Source organism: Dipodomys merriami, unplaced genomic scaffold, assembly GCF_024711535.1.
Source record: "Dipodomys merriami isolate MVZ:Mamm:240054 unplaced genomic scaffold, mDipMer1.0.p SCAF_128, whole genome shotgun sequence".
NCBI classification, from domain to species: Eukaryota; Metazoa; Chordata; class Mammalia; order Rodentia; family Heteromyidae; genus Dipodomys; species Dipodomys merriami.
In genome coordinates, this window is record NW_027202582.1 from 1 (window position 1) to 19,513 (window position 19,513).

The following is a 19,513-nucleotide window of genomic DNA, read 5'->3' on the forward strand; positions in this document are numbered from 1 at the left end:
AGAAAAGGCAATCTTAAAACTGATAGAGAAGTGCAACAGACTCTGCCGAGTCAAAGCATTCCTGGACAAAAAAAGCAATGCTGGAGGTATCACAATATTCGGCTTCAAATTGTGCTACAAAGCCAGAGTAATGAATCATCATGGTAATGGTAGGAAAAAAAGATACGTATTCCAATGGAATAGAATATAAGTCCTAGAAATAATATCACAGAGTGGCATATTATTACTCAAAAAGATAAACAAATTTATGTTTTTTATAGAAAATGGATGGAACTGGAGATCAAGTTAAGTGAAAAAAACCAGACTCTGAAAGACACATATCATGTACTCTTCTCTGCAAATCTGTACTTAAATATATTCTATATTATATGGCACTTGTATGTTATGAGTGTAAAAGGGGCTCTAATGCTGGGGAGCCACAGAAATACAGGGAGATTTAAGTCAGTAGTTGATGGGGGTGGAGTGCAAATATAACTTCATTCTGTAAAAAACAGCAGAGTTAAGCCTGTTAAACGAGTTAAAAGTATATTTTGAAAAGGAGGGGGAGATGGCATTGGAAAAGCGATTAGAAGGTGTGAATATGGTCAAAGTCCAGTGTGAATATGGTCAAAGTACATTATTTACATGCTAATAGAAGGTGTGAATATTGTCAAAGTACATTATTTACATGTGTGGAAATAGCTCCCTCAGACCCCTCTTATTCCAAGGAATATATGCTTTAAAACGAGATTAAAAAAAGATTCCATAATAATTCTGTGGTTAAGATAGAAAAGCGCTCACTCCACAGCTGCAGCCTCCTCGCAGAGTACATTCTGTTCTCCTTTGTATCTCAGTAGCACAGTGGTGACTGTGGGTGAGGTGACAGGATCATTCAAAGAATACACAGATCCCAAGTGTCAGGTCCTCCCTCTAAGCCTCTATTTCCCCTTTCATTAGAGTTAAAGGCCACACATATTGTCCATACCTTGATAACACGCAGCAGACCAACAGAGGTATGGATAATATCAGCTGCAGTGTGGTCCAACTTCGAAAGAAAAAAGCCAGTCCTCCCAGCAGCATCTGCCCAGTACTGTAGGAAGTAAACATTGCTAACAAAGCTTGGGATTGAGGTCTTGTCCACTCTATAACTGGAAGAAAACACACTTGTAATCATAGTTGTGTGGTTATAATCATTTTTTCCAAGTCATGTCTTCAAGACATTTCTAGTCAAGAAGGAAATGAAAGGATCAAATGACTTACTTACTGAGAACAGAAGAGTTTGCTAAAATAGGCATGACAGATAACCCAGCTAAGAATCGCAGGGAACAGTAAACAATGAAGGTGGGAGCAAAGGCTGCACAGGTGTCACCGATGGCCATTTGGAACAAACACCACCTGAAGATGGTTTTCCGCCCAAACCTAAGAAATATTGGACTATGTGAGATAATTCAAGACCAAAAACAATAACACTAAAAACAGCCAAAGATATCACATCATGAAATTTAAGGTAGATCTTGAATCTTTCTACAAAGATTTTAGGTATCATCGATTTGAAATGTGCTATTCTTTAAATTAAATATTAAATATTAATCAATGCTAAATATTATTTCTACATTATACTTGAGATTTGTTGCAATTTCTATATTAGCCAACAGCTGAAATGGAAGAAGCTGAGCAATTTGCCAATGAATGTGATATCCAAAGTCTCTCAGTGAGGACACGCAAAGTCACCATAAGAACTCTGGTGCCATGTCAAGCCATATAAAAAAAGAAGATAACATCTGAGATTTTGTCAGAAGTGTTCATTAGTAGACACATATTTGGGATGACAGGTTTGTGTGTTATGCTTAGAGTCCTGAGGAGTGAAATCAAGAAAGTTCTGCTATCTTTATTAGTGTCTGTGCACTGTCAAAGTGGAAGTCCAACTTGTTTGACAGACAGAATGGGAAGACAATCCATCAAAGTTTTATATAGATAGCTTAACAACCATTCTCAGCTGTGTCTTGCAAAGTCTGTTTCAGCATGAACAGTAGACAACTCAGAAACCTCCTCTCCCTTCAGGAGTGGATAGAAAGTTCACAGAAGAGAGAATAAGGCTCAAAGAAGATTTAAACCATCTAAATAGACCCATATCAAGCAATGAAACAATAAGAGATCTCCCATACATGAAAAGCTCATGACCAGATGGATTCACAGTCGAATTCTATAAGGTCTTCAAAGCAGAACTGACACCAGTATTCCTCAAACTTTTCTATGAAATTGAAAGCAAATGTTCACTCCTAAACTCATTGTATGAAGCCAGCATAACCCTCAATCTCAAAAGCAAACAAGGACTTATCAGAAAAAGATAGAGAGAGAGAAAGAACTATAAATCTGTTTTTGATGAACATTGATGCAGAACTTCTCACCAAAATTCTGGCCAATCACTTCAACAACTCATCAAAATACATACATAATTAGGAAACAGTATTTACTCCAGGGATGCAAAGCTGGTTCAATATTTCCAAGTCAATTGTTATAATCATCACATCAATAGGAGTAAGGTCAGGAACCACATGATCATTTCAATAGATGCAGGAACCTCATAAAAGAAACCCCAAACTTCCAAAAATCAACGATGAATTAATAAATGGGCAAAAGAACTGAACAGACACTTCCCAAAAGGAGTACAAAATAGCCATGTGCTGGTGGCTGTAGTCCTACCTATTCAGGAGGCTGATATATGAGGATCATGGGCAGAAAAGATCGTTAGACTCTGAGATCCAATTAACCATCCTCTCCCCTATTAAACCCACTCCCCAAAAAACCCAGGAAGTAGATTTGTGGCTCAAAGTGGTATAGTGCTACCCATGAGCAGAAGAACTCAGAGACAGCACTAAGGCCCTAGGTTCACAGTCCATGATTGACAACCCCTCCCCCCAAAACAGAAGAACTACAAATGGCCAATCAATACATAAAGAAATACTAACTCTGGTGACAAAGAAATGGTCATTGAAACAATACTTGAATTCACCTCACTCTAGGAAGAATAGTCATCTTCAAAAACGTAAGCAAGTAATGGAGGCAAGGATTTTTTGGGGTAAAGCACAATTTTTTATACACTACTTTTGGACCATAAACAAATGTGAGCACTGAATAAACCAGTATAGATGTTCTTTAACAAACTGCAAAAAAAAAAAAACAAAAAAAAAAAAACAAAAAAAAAACAAACTACCATGCAATCTAGTGCTACCACTCTTGGACATTTGTTCTAAAGGATGTGTATCAGACTATTGTGGGGACGCCTATATGCTCATATTCATGGAAGCACTATTCACAAGGGTCAAGCTATCAATACTACTCACAGGCCATGAATGAATCAAGAAAATGTATGTATCATGAATATTATTAAGCTAAGAAAAAGAATGAAATTACATCATTTCAGAGAGGTTGATGGAACTGGAGATCATCATATGAAATGAAATAAGCCAGGTTTAAGAGTACAAAGTTCACATGTTTTCTCTCATATGTACATGCTAGACCTAAAATAAGCATATATAAACACATATAAGATACACATGTTATATATAGTAATTCTATTCATCGAAATTATATAAGATTGTATTATTATATATAACAGTATTATAATACTAATGTACATTATATACTGCAGTACTATAATATATAATGTTATCTAATAATATAATCATACATACAATATAACATTTTATCGTGTATATATAAAATCATTAAACTGTGGTGATGGATATATAAAATCCCATGGTGAAGTCCCTTTAACAATTAAAAAGCATTTCAATAAAAGTGAGTATTAGAAGATGGAACATGACTGTCTGGGGTGTGGGCACTCGTAGGAAGAAACTGAACAGAGGTTAAAGGATGGTGAATAGGATCAAAATACTTTCTATACAGAGGTGGAATGGAACTATCAATATCGGTTGTTGCAAGTGCTTTAGAGAGGGAGAGAGGGAGGGATGAAGAGTGATACATGGAGTTATTCTAATCAAGATACATCATATGCATAAATGGACATGTCAAAATGAAATCTAGTACGAGTAAGAGATGTTACTAAGAGGCTACTAGGAGATGTAAGAATGCATAAATAAGGAGATAGAGGCAAGATGGCAGATTGCTGAGAGGAAAGTCAGTGTCTCTCCTCACTGACAGAAGGTCCAGAGCTCAAGTAGGAAAAGCAAGCTGAAGTAGGGACACCACGCATAGTCCAGTAGAAATAAATACTATGGAATCTTAAGCCTGTGAAATTGAGGTGGGGTAGTGGGGGAGAGAAAACCTGACTTAAAGGAATCCAAGAGCCCTGTGGCGGGGGTTCAGGCCTGTATTCCTAGAAGCTCAGGAGACTACGCCAGCACGGCCACTATGAAAGTCTATGAGATTCTCATCTCCAATGTTGGGAGTGGAAGTGTGACTCAAGTAGTAGAATGCCTACCTTGAGAGAAAAAAAACTAAGAGAAGGGACGGTGCCCTTCCCTTGAACTTTTTCAAGTCCCAGGACTGGCACACACACATGCATGCACTCCCCCACCCCTACCACCCCAAACAGAAAAATAAAAACCAGTCTCAGAAAGACAAATATCACATGCTTGGTTCTCCTTCCTTCCCTCCCTCCTTTCCTCCTCCCTCTGTCTTCCCTTCTTTTCACACCCTTCCCTTCCTTTCCTTTCTTGCCAGCATTGGGCTTGAACTCAGAGACTGATTAATCTCCCTTAGCTTTTTGCTCAAAGCTAGCACCCTATCATTTGAGCCACAGCTTCACACCAGCTTTTTACAGGTTCATTGGAGGTAAGTGTCTATGGACTTTCCTTCCCAGGCTGGGGTACAGCTTTGATCCTCAGATCTCAGTCTCTTGAGTAGCTAGGAGTATGAGTCACCATACCTGGCTTTCAATGTCTTTCTTTTAGGTTTTATAGCTTTCATTGTAGAGGTCTTTAACTTCTTTGGTCAAGTTTAATCCTAAATATTTTAGTTTGAGAAAGCCATTGAGAATGAAATTGGTCTTTTGGCTTTTTTCGTAGATGGCTTATTGTTGTTACATAGAAAAGATACTCGTTTTTTATTTTGTAATTGTGAATACATCAGTTCATCAGATCCCACTATTGTCTAAGTTTGTACAATACAAATTAAAATTTCTCTAAATGTCTTCTTTTTTTGTGTTTCTTTTTAATTGTGAAAGTACTGTACAGAGGGGTTACAATTACATGGGCAAGATAATGAGCACATTTCTTATCAAGCATTGTAGCCTCCTCCTTTGTTTCCCCTTCCCATCTCTTCGTATCCTCCCTTCCCCCTCCCTGTTCCCCCCACCAAAGTTGTAAAGTTGGTTTTGCTACATAACGACTTGTACATCTCATAGTTGCAATGGGTCCTCCTGTATCATTGTTTGAAAATTTTGTTTTTTCCCTTCCCCTCCACATATACCAACATCATATATAGTAAAAGCGGGGGTTATAGCATGGGTGAGGGACATACAAGGCAACAAAGATATAATCTTATAAATATGTTAGAAACAACTGCATGAAAGATCTCTCTCTCTCTCTCTCTCTCTCTCTCTCTCTCTCTCTCTCTCTCTCTTTTTTTTTTTGGTCATTGGTGAGGCTTGAGCTCTGGACCTGGGAGCTGTCCCTGAACAATTCAGCTCAAGGCTCATGCTCTACCACTTGAGCCATAGCACCACTTCTAGTTTTCTGGTGTTTTTTTAAAACTGTAATTAAGTGATTACATAATTTCCCAAATTTCACAGTATTGTGGGATAATGATGCTCATTTAAAGGCACAAACTCATTCTAACTTTCTTGGAGCAAATTGTCTATCATGGTCTATAACATATAATGGTGTACACATATACACCATACATGTGATCAGCAGCATGGGGTTATTTAGTAGTGGTTTGACCAGATGTGTGGAAGTTCTTTGTTTCTTAAGTCCTGTTAATTTTGGTGTATCACCTAACATTTTGGATTTAACATCCAGTTATCAGGGAGACCATGTACCGTTTGTCTCATTGCTTTTGACTTACCTCGCTCAACATGATTTCTTCTAGCTCCATCCATTTCCCTGCAAATGCCATTATTTTGTCATTTCTAATGGCTGCATAATATTCCATTGTGTATAGATACCACAATTTTTGGATGCATTCATCTGTGGTGGGGCATCTGGGTTGTTTCCATATCCTAGCTATTGTGAACAGTGCTGCAATAAACATGGAGGTGCATGTGTCCTTGTATGTTGGTTCCTGTTGTTCAGGATAGATGCCTAGAAGTGGTATTACTGGCTAATAAGGGAAGTCAATCTTTAGCTTTCTGAGGACCCTCCAGACTGCTTTCCAAAGTGGTTGTATAAGTGTACATTCCCACCAGCAGTGTAATAGGGTTCGTCTTTCTCCGCATCCCCTCCTGCATTTGTCGTTGGCTGACTTGTGGATGTGGGACATTCTGATTGGGGTAAGGTGGTATCTCAGGGTTGTCTTTATTTGCATTTCCTTCACAGCCAGGGATGGTGAACATTTCCTCATGTGTTTCTTTGCCATTTTTATTTCTTTATCTGAGAAGTCCCTCTTTAGTTCCGTTGCCCATTTTGTAATTGGTTTGTTAGGTTTGGGAGGGATTAGTTTCTTGAGTTCCATGTATATACCGGATGTTAACCCCTTGTCTGATATATTGCTGGTAAACATTTTTTCCCAATTAGTTGGTTGTCTTTCTAGCTTGGTTGCAATAGATTTAGCTTTGCAGAAGCTTTTTATATTAAGGTAGTCCCATTTGTTGAGTCTCTCTCCAATTTGTTCTGACCCTGGGACTCTGTTCTGGAAGTTCCTTCCTGTGCCTGTAAGTTAAAGTGTGTCTCCTACTGTGTCCTGCAGTAGTTTCAGAGATTTATGTTTAATGTTAAGATCTTTATTTTGAGTTGATTTTGGTGCATGGTGATAGGCTGGGATCCACTTTTAGTTTTCTTTTTTCTTTCTTTTTTTTTGGGGGGGGGGGGGGATCTGGTCCTGGAGCCTGAACTCTGGGCCTGGGCACTGTCCCTCAGCTCTTCAGCTCAAGGTTAGCATTCTACTACTTGAGCCACAGCACCACTTCCGGCTTTTTTCTTTTTGCTTATGTGGTGCTGAGTAATCGAACCCAGGGCCTCAGGCATGCAAGGCAAGCACTCTACCACTGACACACCTTCCCAGCCCACACTTTTCTTTTCTGCATGTGCACGCCCAGTTTTCCCAGCACCAGTAGTTGAAGAGGCCGTGTTTCTTCCATTGTATGTCTTTGGCTCCTTTGTCAAATATCAGCTGACTGTAAGCCTGTGGATATATTTCTGGATCTTCTTTTTTTTTTAAGTTTTTAATTTTTTTGGGGTCCAGTTGCGGGCCTGAACTATGGGCCTGGGCGCTGTCTCTCAGCTCTTCAGCTCAAGGGTAGCGCTCTACCACTTGAGGCACAGAGCAACTTCCAGCTTTTTTCCTTTTTGCTTATGTGGTGCCGGGGAATCGAACCCAGGGCCTCATGCATGCAAGGCAAACACTCTACCACTGAGCCACCTTCCCAGCCCTGGATCTTCTTTTCTATTCCATTGGTCTTCAGTTCTGTTTTTATGCCAGTACCATGTTGTCTTTGTTATTATAGCTCTATAATAGAGTTTGAAGTTCGGCATGGATATCCCTCCCTTGTTGTCTTTATTCCCTAAAATTGTTTTGGCTATTCTAGGTCTTTTGTTGTTTCATATGAATTTTTGGACTGTTTTCTGTATTTCAGTGATGTACGTCATTGAGATTTTAATAGGAATTGCATTGAATTTATATATTAATTTTAGCAGTATTACCATTTTCACTATATTAAGTCTGCCTATCCAAGAGCATGGGCGGTCTTTCCATTTCCTAGTGTCTTCTGCAATTTCTTTCTTTACCTTTTTATAGTTTTCATTAAATAGTTCTTTTACATCTTTGGTTAGGTTAATTCCTAAATATTTTATTTTTTGGGAGGTTATTGTGAATGGGGTTGCTCCCTTTATTTCCCTCTCTTCTTGTACATTGTCAGTGTACAGGAAGGCAACTGATTTTTGTGGTTTGATTTTGTATCCTGCTACTTTGCTGAATTGATTTATGATTTCTAAGAATTTGGGGATGGAGTTTTTGGGATGGTGAAGGTATAGTATCATGTCATCTGCAAAAACGGATGGTTTAACTTCTTCTTTCCCTATGTGGATCCCTTTAATGTCTTTTTCTTGCCTTATTGCCCTGGCTAAGGTTTGGGGGACTATATTGAAGAGGAGTGGAGAAAGTGGGCATCCTTGCCTGGTTCCTGATTTTAGGAGAATTGGTTGTAGCTTTTCCCCATTAAGTATAATATTGGCTATTGGTCTGTCATAAATGGCTTTTATTGTTTTAAGAAATGTTCCTTCTATTCCTATTTTCTCCAGAGCTTTTAGCATGAATGAGTGTTGAATGTTGTCAAAGACCTTTTCTGCATCTGTGGTGATAATCATGTGATTCTTGACCTCAGCTCTGTTGATGTGTTGGATTACATTTATTGACTTAAGCATGTTAAACCATCCCTGCATCTCTGGGATGAAGCCTACCTGGTCATAGTGTATGGTTCTTTTTTAATGTGTTTCTGGATTCTGTTAGCTAGAATCTTGTTAAGGGTCTTTGCATCTGTGTTCATCAAGGAAATTGGCCTGTAATTCTCTTTTTTGGTTGGGTCTTTGCCTGGTTTGGGGATGAGTGTGATATTGGCTTTGTAGAATGAGTTTGGGATAGCTTCTTCCATCTCTGTTTCTCTGAAGAGCTTGAGGAGTATGGGTATTAATTTTTCTTTAAAGGGCTTACAGAATTCTGCTGTGAATCCATCTGGTGCTGGGCTTTTGTTTGTTGGAAGACTTTTGATAGCTTCCTGTATCTCGTTTTAGGATATTGGCTTGTTTAATTGATTTACTTCTTCTTTGCTCAGTTTGGGCAACTTGTATTTCTCTAAAAATGCATCCATTTCTGCCAGGTTTTCTTCTTTTAGAGAGTATAACTTTTGAAAGTAGTCTGTTAAGATTGTTTGGATATCTTGGGTACATGTTGTGATTTTTCCTGTGGCATCCCTAATCCTGTTAAGATGGGTTTCCTCTCTTCATTTTTTAATTAATCTTGCCAACGGTCCATCAATTTTATTTAGTTTTTCAAAGAACCAGGTTTTTGTTTGTTTAAAATTGGCTGTAGTTTTCTGATTTTCTAATTGATTAATCTCTGCTCTTAATTTGGTTATCTGGCTCCATCTAGTAAGTTTAGGTTCCATTTTTTCATGTTTTTTCTAGCTGTTTTAATTGCAACATGAGATTATTTGCTTGGTCTGTCTCTATTTTCTTGATGTGGGCACCGAGGGCATTAAATTTCTCCCTCTGGACTGCCTTTGCTGTGTCCCACAAGTTTTCATTTTCATTGAGTTGTAGGAAATTTTTTATTTCTTCTTTGATCTCTTCCATTACCCAGGCATTGCTAAGGAGTGTGTTGTTCAATTTCCATGTATTAGAGACATTTCTGTGATATGCTTCGTTATTGAGAACTAGCTTGGTTTCATTGTGGTCAGATAGGACACAGGGGATTATGTCGATCCCTTTGTATCTGCTTAAGTTCCTTGCATGAACTATGATATGGTCTATTTTGGAGAAAGTTCCATGAGCTGCTGAGAAGAATGTGTACTGTGTTGTTTTTGGGTGAAATACTTAGTAGATGTCAGTTAATTATGCTTGAAGTATGGCCTCACTTTATTCGGGAGCTTCTTTGCCAATCCTCTGGTTGGTAAGACCTGTCCTTTGTTTAGAGTGGGGTGTTAAAGTCTCCTAGTATTATCGTATTGGGATCTATTTTATTTTGTAAGTTTGAGAGTATTTTCTTAACATATCTGGGTGCACCAATGTTTGGGGAATATAAGTTGATGATGGTAATATCCTCCTCTTGGATTGTTCCCTGTATTAATATGTAGTGTCTGTCCTTGTCTTTCTGTACTGATTTTAATGAAAAGTTTATTTTGTCAGATATCAGGATAGCTACACCTGCTTTCTTACTGGGAGCATTTGATTGGTAGATCCTTTTCCAACCCTTTACTCTGAGTGTGTTTGTATGTTTGGCTGAGAGGTGGGTCTCCTGTAGGCAACAGATGGATGGGTCATGTTTTCTGTTCCAGTCTGCAGTTCTTTTTCTTTTGATTGGCGAATTAAGCCCATTAATATTAAGAGATAGTATAGAGAGATGAGATGCATTGTGGTCCCTGTCATTCCCTGTTTTCCTCCGTTTTTCTTCTTTCCTTTCCTCCTGTGCTTGCTCAGTTAGACTTTGATTAATGCCTGTCTGGGTGCAGGTCCCAGTTCCTGGTTGCTTTCTTCAGGTTGTGTCCCTCCTCTTAGTGTTCTTTGTCATGATGGCTTAATTTTTATGTATTCATTTAGTTTTTCTTTGCTATTAAAAGTTTTCAGTTCTCCATGGAATGTGAATGCTAGCTTTGCCGGGTATATCAGTCTGGGGTGGCAGTTATTGGCTCTCAGGGCTCGAGTGGTACTTTCCCAGGCCTTTATTTCATTCAGTGTTTGTGTGGAGAGATCTGCAGTGATTCTGATTTTTTCCCCATTGTAGTATAGCTCCTTCTCCATTTTTGCTGCATGCAAGATTGTTCCCTTATTATTCAGATCTATCATTTTTTACTATAATGTGTCAAGAAGAGTTTCTCCTGGGATCTTGCTTGTAAGGTGTTCTATATGCTTCTGTTATGTAGGTAAGATGTTCTTTTTTGAGATGGGGAAATTTTCACCGATTATCTTGTTGAATAGGTGTTGTATTCCCTTGCTATGATATTCCTCACCTTCTTCATCCACTCTATTTCTTGGCACTATCTGCTTGCTCTTGAATTTCCCTTTGGCATAATTTGAGTGAATTTTCCATATCTATCATTTTTTGGTTCAGTGGGTGTATTCTGTCTTCTGTATCTGATACTCTACATTCCATTTCATTCACTCTTTTAACTGTGGCTTCCATTATGGTTTGCATGGAGGAAATGGACTCCTTTATGGATTCGATGTTGGTTCTCAAAGTACTGATCTCACCTCTTAATGAGGTATGTACTGCCTCTATTTTGGCACCTATCTCACTTCTTAGTGAAGTGTGTGTAGCCTCTTTATTTGCATGCATCTCCTGTTTGATATCCTGCATCTCTTTTGATAGTTCATCCCTGTGCTCTTTCAATTTCTGGTCTATTTCTTGCTTTATTTCTTGAGTCATTGCCTCTAGCATCGCTTGGATGTAGGTTTTGTCTTCCATTCCTGCTTTGCTCCCACTGTGGCTTTCCCTGCGTGGCTGTTGGCTCTTGGGGATAGCTTGCTATCCTGGGTGTTGATAAACCTTGTAATTTTTCTCTGTGATTTTCACATGGGGGTTCAGGGATTATTGGAGACTAATCTGAAATTTTGTTTTGGTGTGTCTGTCTTTGCTTGGTTGCTGTTTCTGTACTGGTAGAGAGTCTGTACCTGATCTGGGTTCTGTTGGGGGCCTACCTCCAGCTGCTGGTTTGACCTACATAGGATTCTCGGCTCTCTGCTGTAGATCACTGGCAATTCCTACCTTTGGAAGGGTTGAGCAGCCTAGACTGCTTGTGTTTGCTCCTACGCGTGCTCTTGGCAAGATCGGATGTTCTGGATGCACTCTCCCAGATGCTGGAGTCTGCTATGGGCTCCTAATGGTTTTTTTTTTTGGCGGGTTGTGGGCTTGAACTCTGAGCTTGGGTGCTGTCCCTCAGCTCTTCAGCTCAGGGCTGGCACCCTACCATTTGAGCCACAGCACCACTTCTGGCCCTTTCTGCTTATGTGGTGCTGAGGAATCAGATCCAGGGCCTCATGCACCCAAGACTTGCACTCTACTGCTAAGCCATCTTACCAGCCTGAGCTCCTGCCTATTATCAGGTGCTGGCGGCCAGTGTTGTCCAATTCCCAGCCTAGAAAATATGGATCGGGTTCTGGTGGGTTTTGGGCTTCTCTTGTCCGGAGCCCCCAGGTCTTTTGTTGTCACAGGCGTGCTTCACAGGGGGTACAGTTCCCTGTTTTTCTCCCCTCTGCTGAGGCCTATGCTCAGCTTTTGACTTCAGTTGGGAGGAGTTGGTTGTATTGTTCAGGCACTGGATCCCCAGGCTTGGTCCGGCCCCATTGCCTGAGGCTCACTGGTTGGGCCTCTGCTGCTGTGTCTAGCACCTACATTATGCAGCCTGAGGTACACAGTTCAAATTTCTTATACTGTTGTGTGTCTTGGCCCAGGGGCGCTGTTCCTGGCTTGGGCATTTAAACTCCCTTCCAGGGGCGTTCTTGCTCTAGCCTGGCCAGTGGAGTGTGCTCCTTGGGCTGGTAGAGTTCTCAAACAGTTACCAGTTTTAATGGGTCCTGTGGTCCAGGTGTTGGGGTAGGGAGTCTGGGTCAGGGTCTGGGGATTCCCAGACTGGTTGCCCTTGAGGGATACACTGTTCCCTGTGGGGTACTCACCCTGGAGCTAGTTGTTTCTGTGTGATGTAGGTCATCAGTTGCCATTGCAATCAGAGTTCAGTTGGGGTGGTTGGGGGCTGGCCTGGGTGGTGGTGGCTCTGTGTGATTCTCTCCTTTCTCTGCCTCCATCGATGTTGATGCTGTCAGGTCCACGCCTCGGGATGGGCCTCTGGCCTCTGGCCGAGGTGTGGGGGTGGGGCCTCCGTACTCGTTCTGAACGCTGAGGTTTGTCTCTGTTTGCACTCTCCGGATCAGCACCAGTTCCTTGCAGGTCTCCTGCTCTGGTGTTCTGTGGGTGTCCCCTGTAGCTCTGGGGCTGCCGTCGTGGGGCAGAGTTCCGGGCTCAGGGGTTACTGGTCGCAATCAGCGGGTCTGACATTGGTATCTCAGGCAGCTTCTGCGCGGGTTATCTCCAGACAGCCCCCTGTGTCTCTGGAACTCCGGCATCCCCCACCAGGCCGGCTGGCCGCAGCTTGGCACACTGCTGCAGGGCAAGTAAAAATTGGGGGTGTAGCTCTGGGTTTCCCACCCTGGGGTTGACCGGCTTTGGCGGGATGGAGCCTCTCTGCTCCGTTGGAGAGTGAGGGGTGGGGGTGGGAGCTTTGTGCAGACTCCCAGCTGGTAGGTTGCTCTTTTTGTGGCGATCAGTGGGTCTGCAGACCCTTACCTCAGGCGGCTTCTGCGCGGGTGATCTGCAGGCAGGCCTCTGTTTGTCTGGGACTCCAGCAGCTACGGCCGGGCCAGCTGGCCACGGCTTGATGCGCCGTCACGCGGCCAGCAAAAATTGGGGAAGGGGTCTTCGCTCTTCTCTGTTCTCAAATTCTTTCTCTCTCTTTCTCTTTTGTTATTTTCCACCTCCTGTTTTTCACTGGGTGTTCATCTCCTTGTTGTCGGTCTCTTGGGGAATTAAGCGTTGGAATTCGAACTCTCTTTTGGTTGGGGAGAGCTGTGGAATTTCCCTACTGCCCCGTCGCCATCTTGGTTCCCCCCCTTCTAAATGTCTTCTAAAAGATACTTTTCTGCTGAGTGCTGGACTACTATTTAGAGCACAAAGTTAGAGCTCAGCTGAGATTTTTTGACTACAGAAAAGACTATACCATCTGATCAACATCCACAGAGAAAGTGCAATGACACCTACCTGTCTGAAAGATGGCCAAATATCAGACCTCCCAGCAGTGACCCAATCATAAATACTACTTGAACTATCGATTTGGATGACTGGTACTCACATACTAGGTCCCACTGGAAGAGAAAGGAAGAGAGAACGGTGTCAGGAGAGTTGAAGCCTTCAGTGGAAACAGAGGGAAAATGTGCTGTGGTATGTGGATCCTGCTTCCTGTCCATTTCCTCTGCAGCCACTCTCCTCTGCCAGGCCACACACCTTCAAATACTCAGCTCCTTTCAACTCTTCAGGTTCTGTCTCTGTCTTCAAAGTTTCCATGGCTCTCTGCTCTTTTCTAGCTCTTTCTCAGCTCTTTCCTTCTCTTCTCTTTCCCAGCTCTCTTTCCTAGTTCTCTCTTTCCACCTTTCCCAGATGCTCTCTCTTCTAGTTCTCTCTCCTCATTTCTAGCTCTTTTCTCTCTTTTCTAGCTCTTGCTCTTTCCCAGGTCTGTCTCTTTCCCAGCTCTTTCTCTTTTCCATCTCTCTCTTTTCCCATCAATTTCCTAGGTCTTTCCCAGGCCTTTCCCAACCGCATGGAGGACCAAGATGGCCTGGTGCCAGCCAGAACGATGAATAAACCTACCCCTTATCTGAATACCATGTGTGTGGTGCTGTTATTACTCGGGTATGTCTTTTTAAAAACCTAACATAAGGGTTAGGTGGCTCAGTGGTAGAGCTCTTGCCTTGCATGCCTGAGTCCCTGGGTTCGATTCCTCAGCACCACATAAGAAAAAAGAAAAAAGCCGGAAGTGGCACTGTGGCTCAAGTGGTAGACCACTAGCCTTGAGCTGAAGAGCTGAGGAACAGAGCCCAGGCCCAAAGTTCAGGCCCCATGACCGGACCCAAAAAATAAAAAAGAGTAACAAGATAAAAATCTAACATAATCCCACCAGGATAGGTAGGATTCTTCTCCGTTTTTTTTTTTTTTCCTTTTTTTCTTTTTTTTTTTTCTTCCCTTTTTGCCCTGAGTAATACCCACAGTTCTAATGGCCTTTTTTTCGGAAATGGTCTGTGTGCTGCGGACATAGCGCATCGATACCATTGCTGGCCTTCACGTCCACATCCACATCACTTCTATACTCTGGTGAGTGAAACTACTCTCTAATGGCTCTCTGTCACTCAGTCTCTTTCCAGACGTGGCGCCACGCCAGTGAGATCCTCCAGCCAGTAGCTGAAAGGCCTGTCACCTCTGAAGCCGAGGATGCTTTGCTTTGGGGGCTTGGCCATTTCTCTCTAGAGGGCTCTGGGGAAGTCGGGGCGCTGCTTCTGCCTCGTCAGCTCTCCTTTACTCACCAGATTGACTCTCCTACACGTTTAATGGGGTGCTGCGAATCACGCCTGAGCTGTGGAACCCCTTTGAAATGCCTCCTGCGCTCTCTGGAAGGCCAGAGCGCCTCATTTTTATGCAATTCTCAGATGTAGACAGTTTCTGCCATGGTAAATGGTCAGAAGTCTGTTTACTTTCAGGCTCTCTTTGCTCTCTCTCTGCCATTCATTTCCAACTTTCCCTATCTCTCCCTTTCTCTTTTCTACATTTTGGCTTGTGCCCTGAAGAGTGCGACGCAGGCTGGGTCCCCGCAACCCCCCCTTTTGGATCCCTCTCTAAGGCTAGCCAATGTAGGCTTGATCTATTTGTTCAGGGTTTCTTTGCATTTTTTCAGAAATTCGCCATCTTGAGTTCGCCATCTTGGCCACATGGTGGGTTAAGGGTTTGGCCCCATCTGGCCCTTAACCTTCCACCAAGCTTACTAATCCATCCAGCTATTCTAAGGTGCCTTGCTAACAAGTTGCTCTTTTCACAGGTCCTGGTAACTGAGGCCCAACCATTTGATGTGCTTTGTTAGCAAAGATGTCTAAACATTGTTGTCAAAATTTTAGGTTTTGAGTTTTGCCTTTTTTGTTTTGTGTTGTGTGTTCTACTGACTACATGGTTCTAAAATACTGGGCATATCTGTGCTAAAATTCTCATCACATCTCATGAGTTTTGTCATTTCAGAATATTTGTTGGCAATTCTTAATAAGGACCAGGTAAGCTCTACATATTCTATTTGATCTCCTTGTTGCTTTAATTGGAAATAATAAAGGGCATTTGTGGCAAAGATTTCAGTTCAAAGCCAACCTGGGCTGAAAAATCCCTAAGACTCCATCTCCCAACTAACCTGCAAAGAGCCAGGCTGGAAGCATGGCTCAAGACTCTTATCTCTAACCAGCCAAACACTGGAAGTGCTATTGTAACTCAACGTGGTAGAGCACTAGCCTTGAGCAGAAGAGCTCAGGGACAATGCCAAGGCCTTGAGTTCAATCCTCCTTGAATACCAACTGGGATAAGCCATCCCAGCAATGAGCACCTAGACTCAGCCAGTCTGGGGAACAAGAGAACATGGAGAGGAGTAAGAGGAGATGATGTCACATTAGCTACTTGGTGCTTGCCCTTTCAAAATTAACCTGAGCCGGGAGGTCAGTAGAAGTAAGAAGCCTGCCCATTCAATGTCTATACCTGTCTACCTATTAACTGAACAGGAATTTATATTCTTGCCTTTGTCACCTGACTTCTCTACCTAGTCGCCAGATGTCAGAAGTAGCTAGGGACACTTCTATCAACATTTTCAGCCCCAAGACCTTCCTCTTGCCATTTATTTGCTCTCTAGTATATTTTTTTCCAGCCCCTCAATGCTCATGAGACTTCTCCAGACTTCATCTAAGGACTCATGCCACCAAGGGACAGCTGCTACTCACTGCCTTCTGTGGGAGGAGACCAAATTCCAGCCTTTTACCCCTATTGTTTATGCCACTTGTCAGCAGGAAGTATCCAGAGAGAATCTTCACTGTATTTCAAGATTATTAACAGGCTGGAATGTAAGGTCTGCTCCTGGATGGCTAGCAGACTCCACCCTCCTCGCAGCAAAGTCTCCACCCAGTACCTGCGTTACCTAGGCAACTGGGACACCTGGAAGGGGTCACATCTGCATCTGCTGAGGTCACATCTGAATTTGATGTGGCCACACCTTTTCCACCCATACCCTAGATAAGGCCAGCCCAGGACCAGATGCCCTCTCTCTGCTCTTTTCTAGCTTTCTCAGCTCTTTCCTTCTCTTCTCTTTCCCAGCTCCCTTCTCTTAGCTCTCTCTTTCCTACCTTTCCCAGACACTCTCTTTTCTAGCTCTTTTCTCTCTTTTCTCGCTCTTGCTCTTTCTCAGCTCTCTCTCTTTCCCTGCTCTCTCCCTTTCCCAGCTCTTTTTCTTTCCCACCTCTCTTTTCCCAGCTCTTTCCCAGGTCTTTCCCAGGCCTTTCCCAACCACATGGAGGGCCAAGATGGCCTGGTATCAGCCAGAATGATGAATAAACGGACTACCCCTTACCTGAAAAAAAAAAAAAAAAGGGTTTCCATGGCCTTATCTCTCTATTCTCCTCAGATGACCAACTCCATCTGTTGCATGCATTAGCTTCTACACACATTCTCTGTGTGTGTGTGTGTCTGTGTGTGTGTGTCCATCCTGGAACTTGAAGTCAGGGTGGGGCCTGGGTGTTGTTCCTGAGTTTTTTGGTTCTCTTTTTGTCCAGTCGACTGCTTTTCACTTGAACCACATGCTTTTCAGGTTTTCTTATGGAATTTCCTGGCTTGGATGTCTATGAACCAGGATGCATAGATCTTAGAATCCTATGAAGACAGGATTATAGGCATAAGCTAACAACACCTGGTTCTACACATTCCTTTTTCAAAATTTTATTTCCTCAGCATTTATGTATGCATGTATGTATGTATGTATGTATGTATGTATGTATGTATGTATGTATGTATGTATGTATCTGTCTATCTTGTTGTTCTGGGGGACCGGGGCACTCTCCCTGCCCTATTTTGCTCAAGGATAGCACTCTACAGCCTTCAGTCACAACACCACTTCTGGCCTTCTAGTGGTTAAATGAGGATAAATTTCCTGATGAACCATGATCCTCAGATCTCAGCCTCCTGAGTAGCTAGGATTACAGTGCTGAGCCACCAGCACACATATTCTTTAGTTACCATAATTTATAGCATAGAAAAGAATATTTTAAAGACAATTGAGTTACCATAATGGAGAGTACATGACAAAAACTCTTCTTTGTCTGCCCCATGATATAACCCCTGCTTTCACTGTATTTGATCTTGGTACAGTATGTGGAGAGGAAGGGCAAAAGCAAATCGTATAAATAGGGATACAGGTGGACCCATTGCAACAATGAGATGTACAAGTCATTATATCGAAAAACGAACTTTACAGCTTTGGTGGGGGGGGATCAGGTGGGAGATGGTAGGAGCAGTATGGGAAGGGATGGGAAGGGGAAACAAAGAGGAGGCAACAATGCTTGATAGGAGTTGTACTCGTTATCTTGCCAATATAATTGTAACGCCTCTGTATAGTATTCTCACAATGAAAAAAAAGTTCTTTTTTTCCCTAGGAAGAAAGGTTTCTTTATACTTGAACTAATACAAAGTCTGTTAAATTTCTTTTACCACTCAATAATTCAACTGACAGAATAACTCTCATCTTTGGATATACCCATCCATTCAGTTAAAAAGTATACAAATGCTGGGGACTGGATTTATGCCCCAAAGGTTCTGACTAACTTGCTCTGGATAATAATTCATAATAAGTATTGAGAGCCACAGAACTAGCATAATATTTTCCTTCATGGTATGTCCATTGCTCTTTAAAATTACAACTGTCTTTCTCATTAGATCAAATTATTTAATAACAGTTGTCTGTGTAGATTGTTTCATTCATGACCTCAGTACTAGTAACTCAATCATGTAGATTGTTTCATTCATGACCTCAGTACTAGTAACTCATCATCTTGGTAGTATAGATGAGCAGTTGCTAATTGCTGAAGGAATAGAAAATACAAATTGCTGACTAATATACTATGGGGAGAGAAGGGGATTGAATATATAAAGCAAGTCTGTGCTTTGTATTACTGCAAAAACCTTTGAGCAGACACACAGAAGGTTTAAATGGGGCCTCTTACCTCAGTGACAATAGTGGAGTGGAAGTAGCTTTTGTCATACACCCAGCCGTCCACACAGGGCTCTGTTTTTGCCTCACTCAGGTTCCAGAAGGTGCTGTTCAGGTGGAGGAGCTGCCATTGGGGATGGACAAAGCGCCGGCACTTCTCTGGCCTGAGGTTGGAGTCGAGTGGGATGGAGATTCTCAGGAGGTCCTCCTGGCTGAGGAGCCCAGTGCCATTGTCAGAGAGCGTGCCATTGTCGAGGATGCGCACCCAGCAGCGGTGCTCAGGCACGGCAGCCGTGAAGTTCTCTAATAGAATATGAGGATATGCTATAAGAATTATGATAAAAAAGCAAAGTAGCTGAAGGATCTGGAATCTTCCTAGGACTCCAACATGCTCCAGTAGGACCTCGAAACCCATTGGGACTGAACAGGAAGTCTCCCCCAACGGGAATGTGAGTGCTGCTATGAGATATATTGAGAGGGGAACACGTTTCCCTCCACTAGCCCAGCAGTGCTGCACTTGTCCCAACTGACTGTCTTCTCATTGGGCCCTGTCTCACCACTCTATGCCTGGGGAAGGAATTTCCTGGTCCTGTGGGTTTTGGCAGCTAGATGGTTTTAATAGTTACTAGAAGAGACTTTTTGTTGTTGGTTTCCAGGAATGACTGTGATCTTTGTACTTCTTGAGAAGCTGAGTGATTTTATAATCTAAATGCATGTGTAAAATGTTATTTTCTTTTTTTTCCCCCTTCTTCAGAAGAGGGACATTGGACACCCAGAAATTAACTGGTTTATTATATTTCTGTGCAAAAAACTGGAGCAGAGTAGAATTTTCACTCAAGGTAATGAAAGATGTGGTTAATTAGATGTAAAGCAAAG

General features: G+C 42.2%; 1 protein-coding gene across 3 annotated transcripts; it reads right to left on the reverse strand.

The window, feature by feature from the left end:
• Positions 1-578: 578 nt before the first annotated feature.
• On the reverse strand, positions 579-19,210 carry LOC138824225 (steroid transmembrane transporter SLC22A24-like). 3 transcript variants are annotated; one of them, XM_070017896.1, is made up of 4 exons: positions 18,651-19,210; positions 13,624-13,727; positions 1,244-1,398; positions 579-1,127 (listed from the first exon to the last, which is right to left on the reverse strand). In XM_070017896.1, the coding sequence occupies exons 1-4, from the start codon at positions 19,050-19,052 to the stop codon at positions 910-912; spliced, it is 879 nt and encodes a 292-aa protein (XP_069873997.1). In that variant the 5' UTR covers positions 19,053-19,210; the 3' UTR covers positions 579-909. The 3 variants fall into 3 exon arrangements, with proteins under 3 accessions (XP_069873997.1, XP_069873999.1, XP_069873998.1); XM_070017897.1 differs by having other exon boundaries at positions 918-1,069; XM_070017898.1 differs by lacking the exon at positions 1,244-1,398 and having other exon boundaries at positions 579-1,069.
• Between the last annotated feature and the right edge of the window lie 303 nt (positions 19,211-19,513).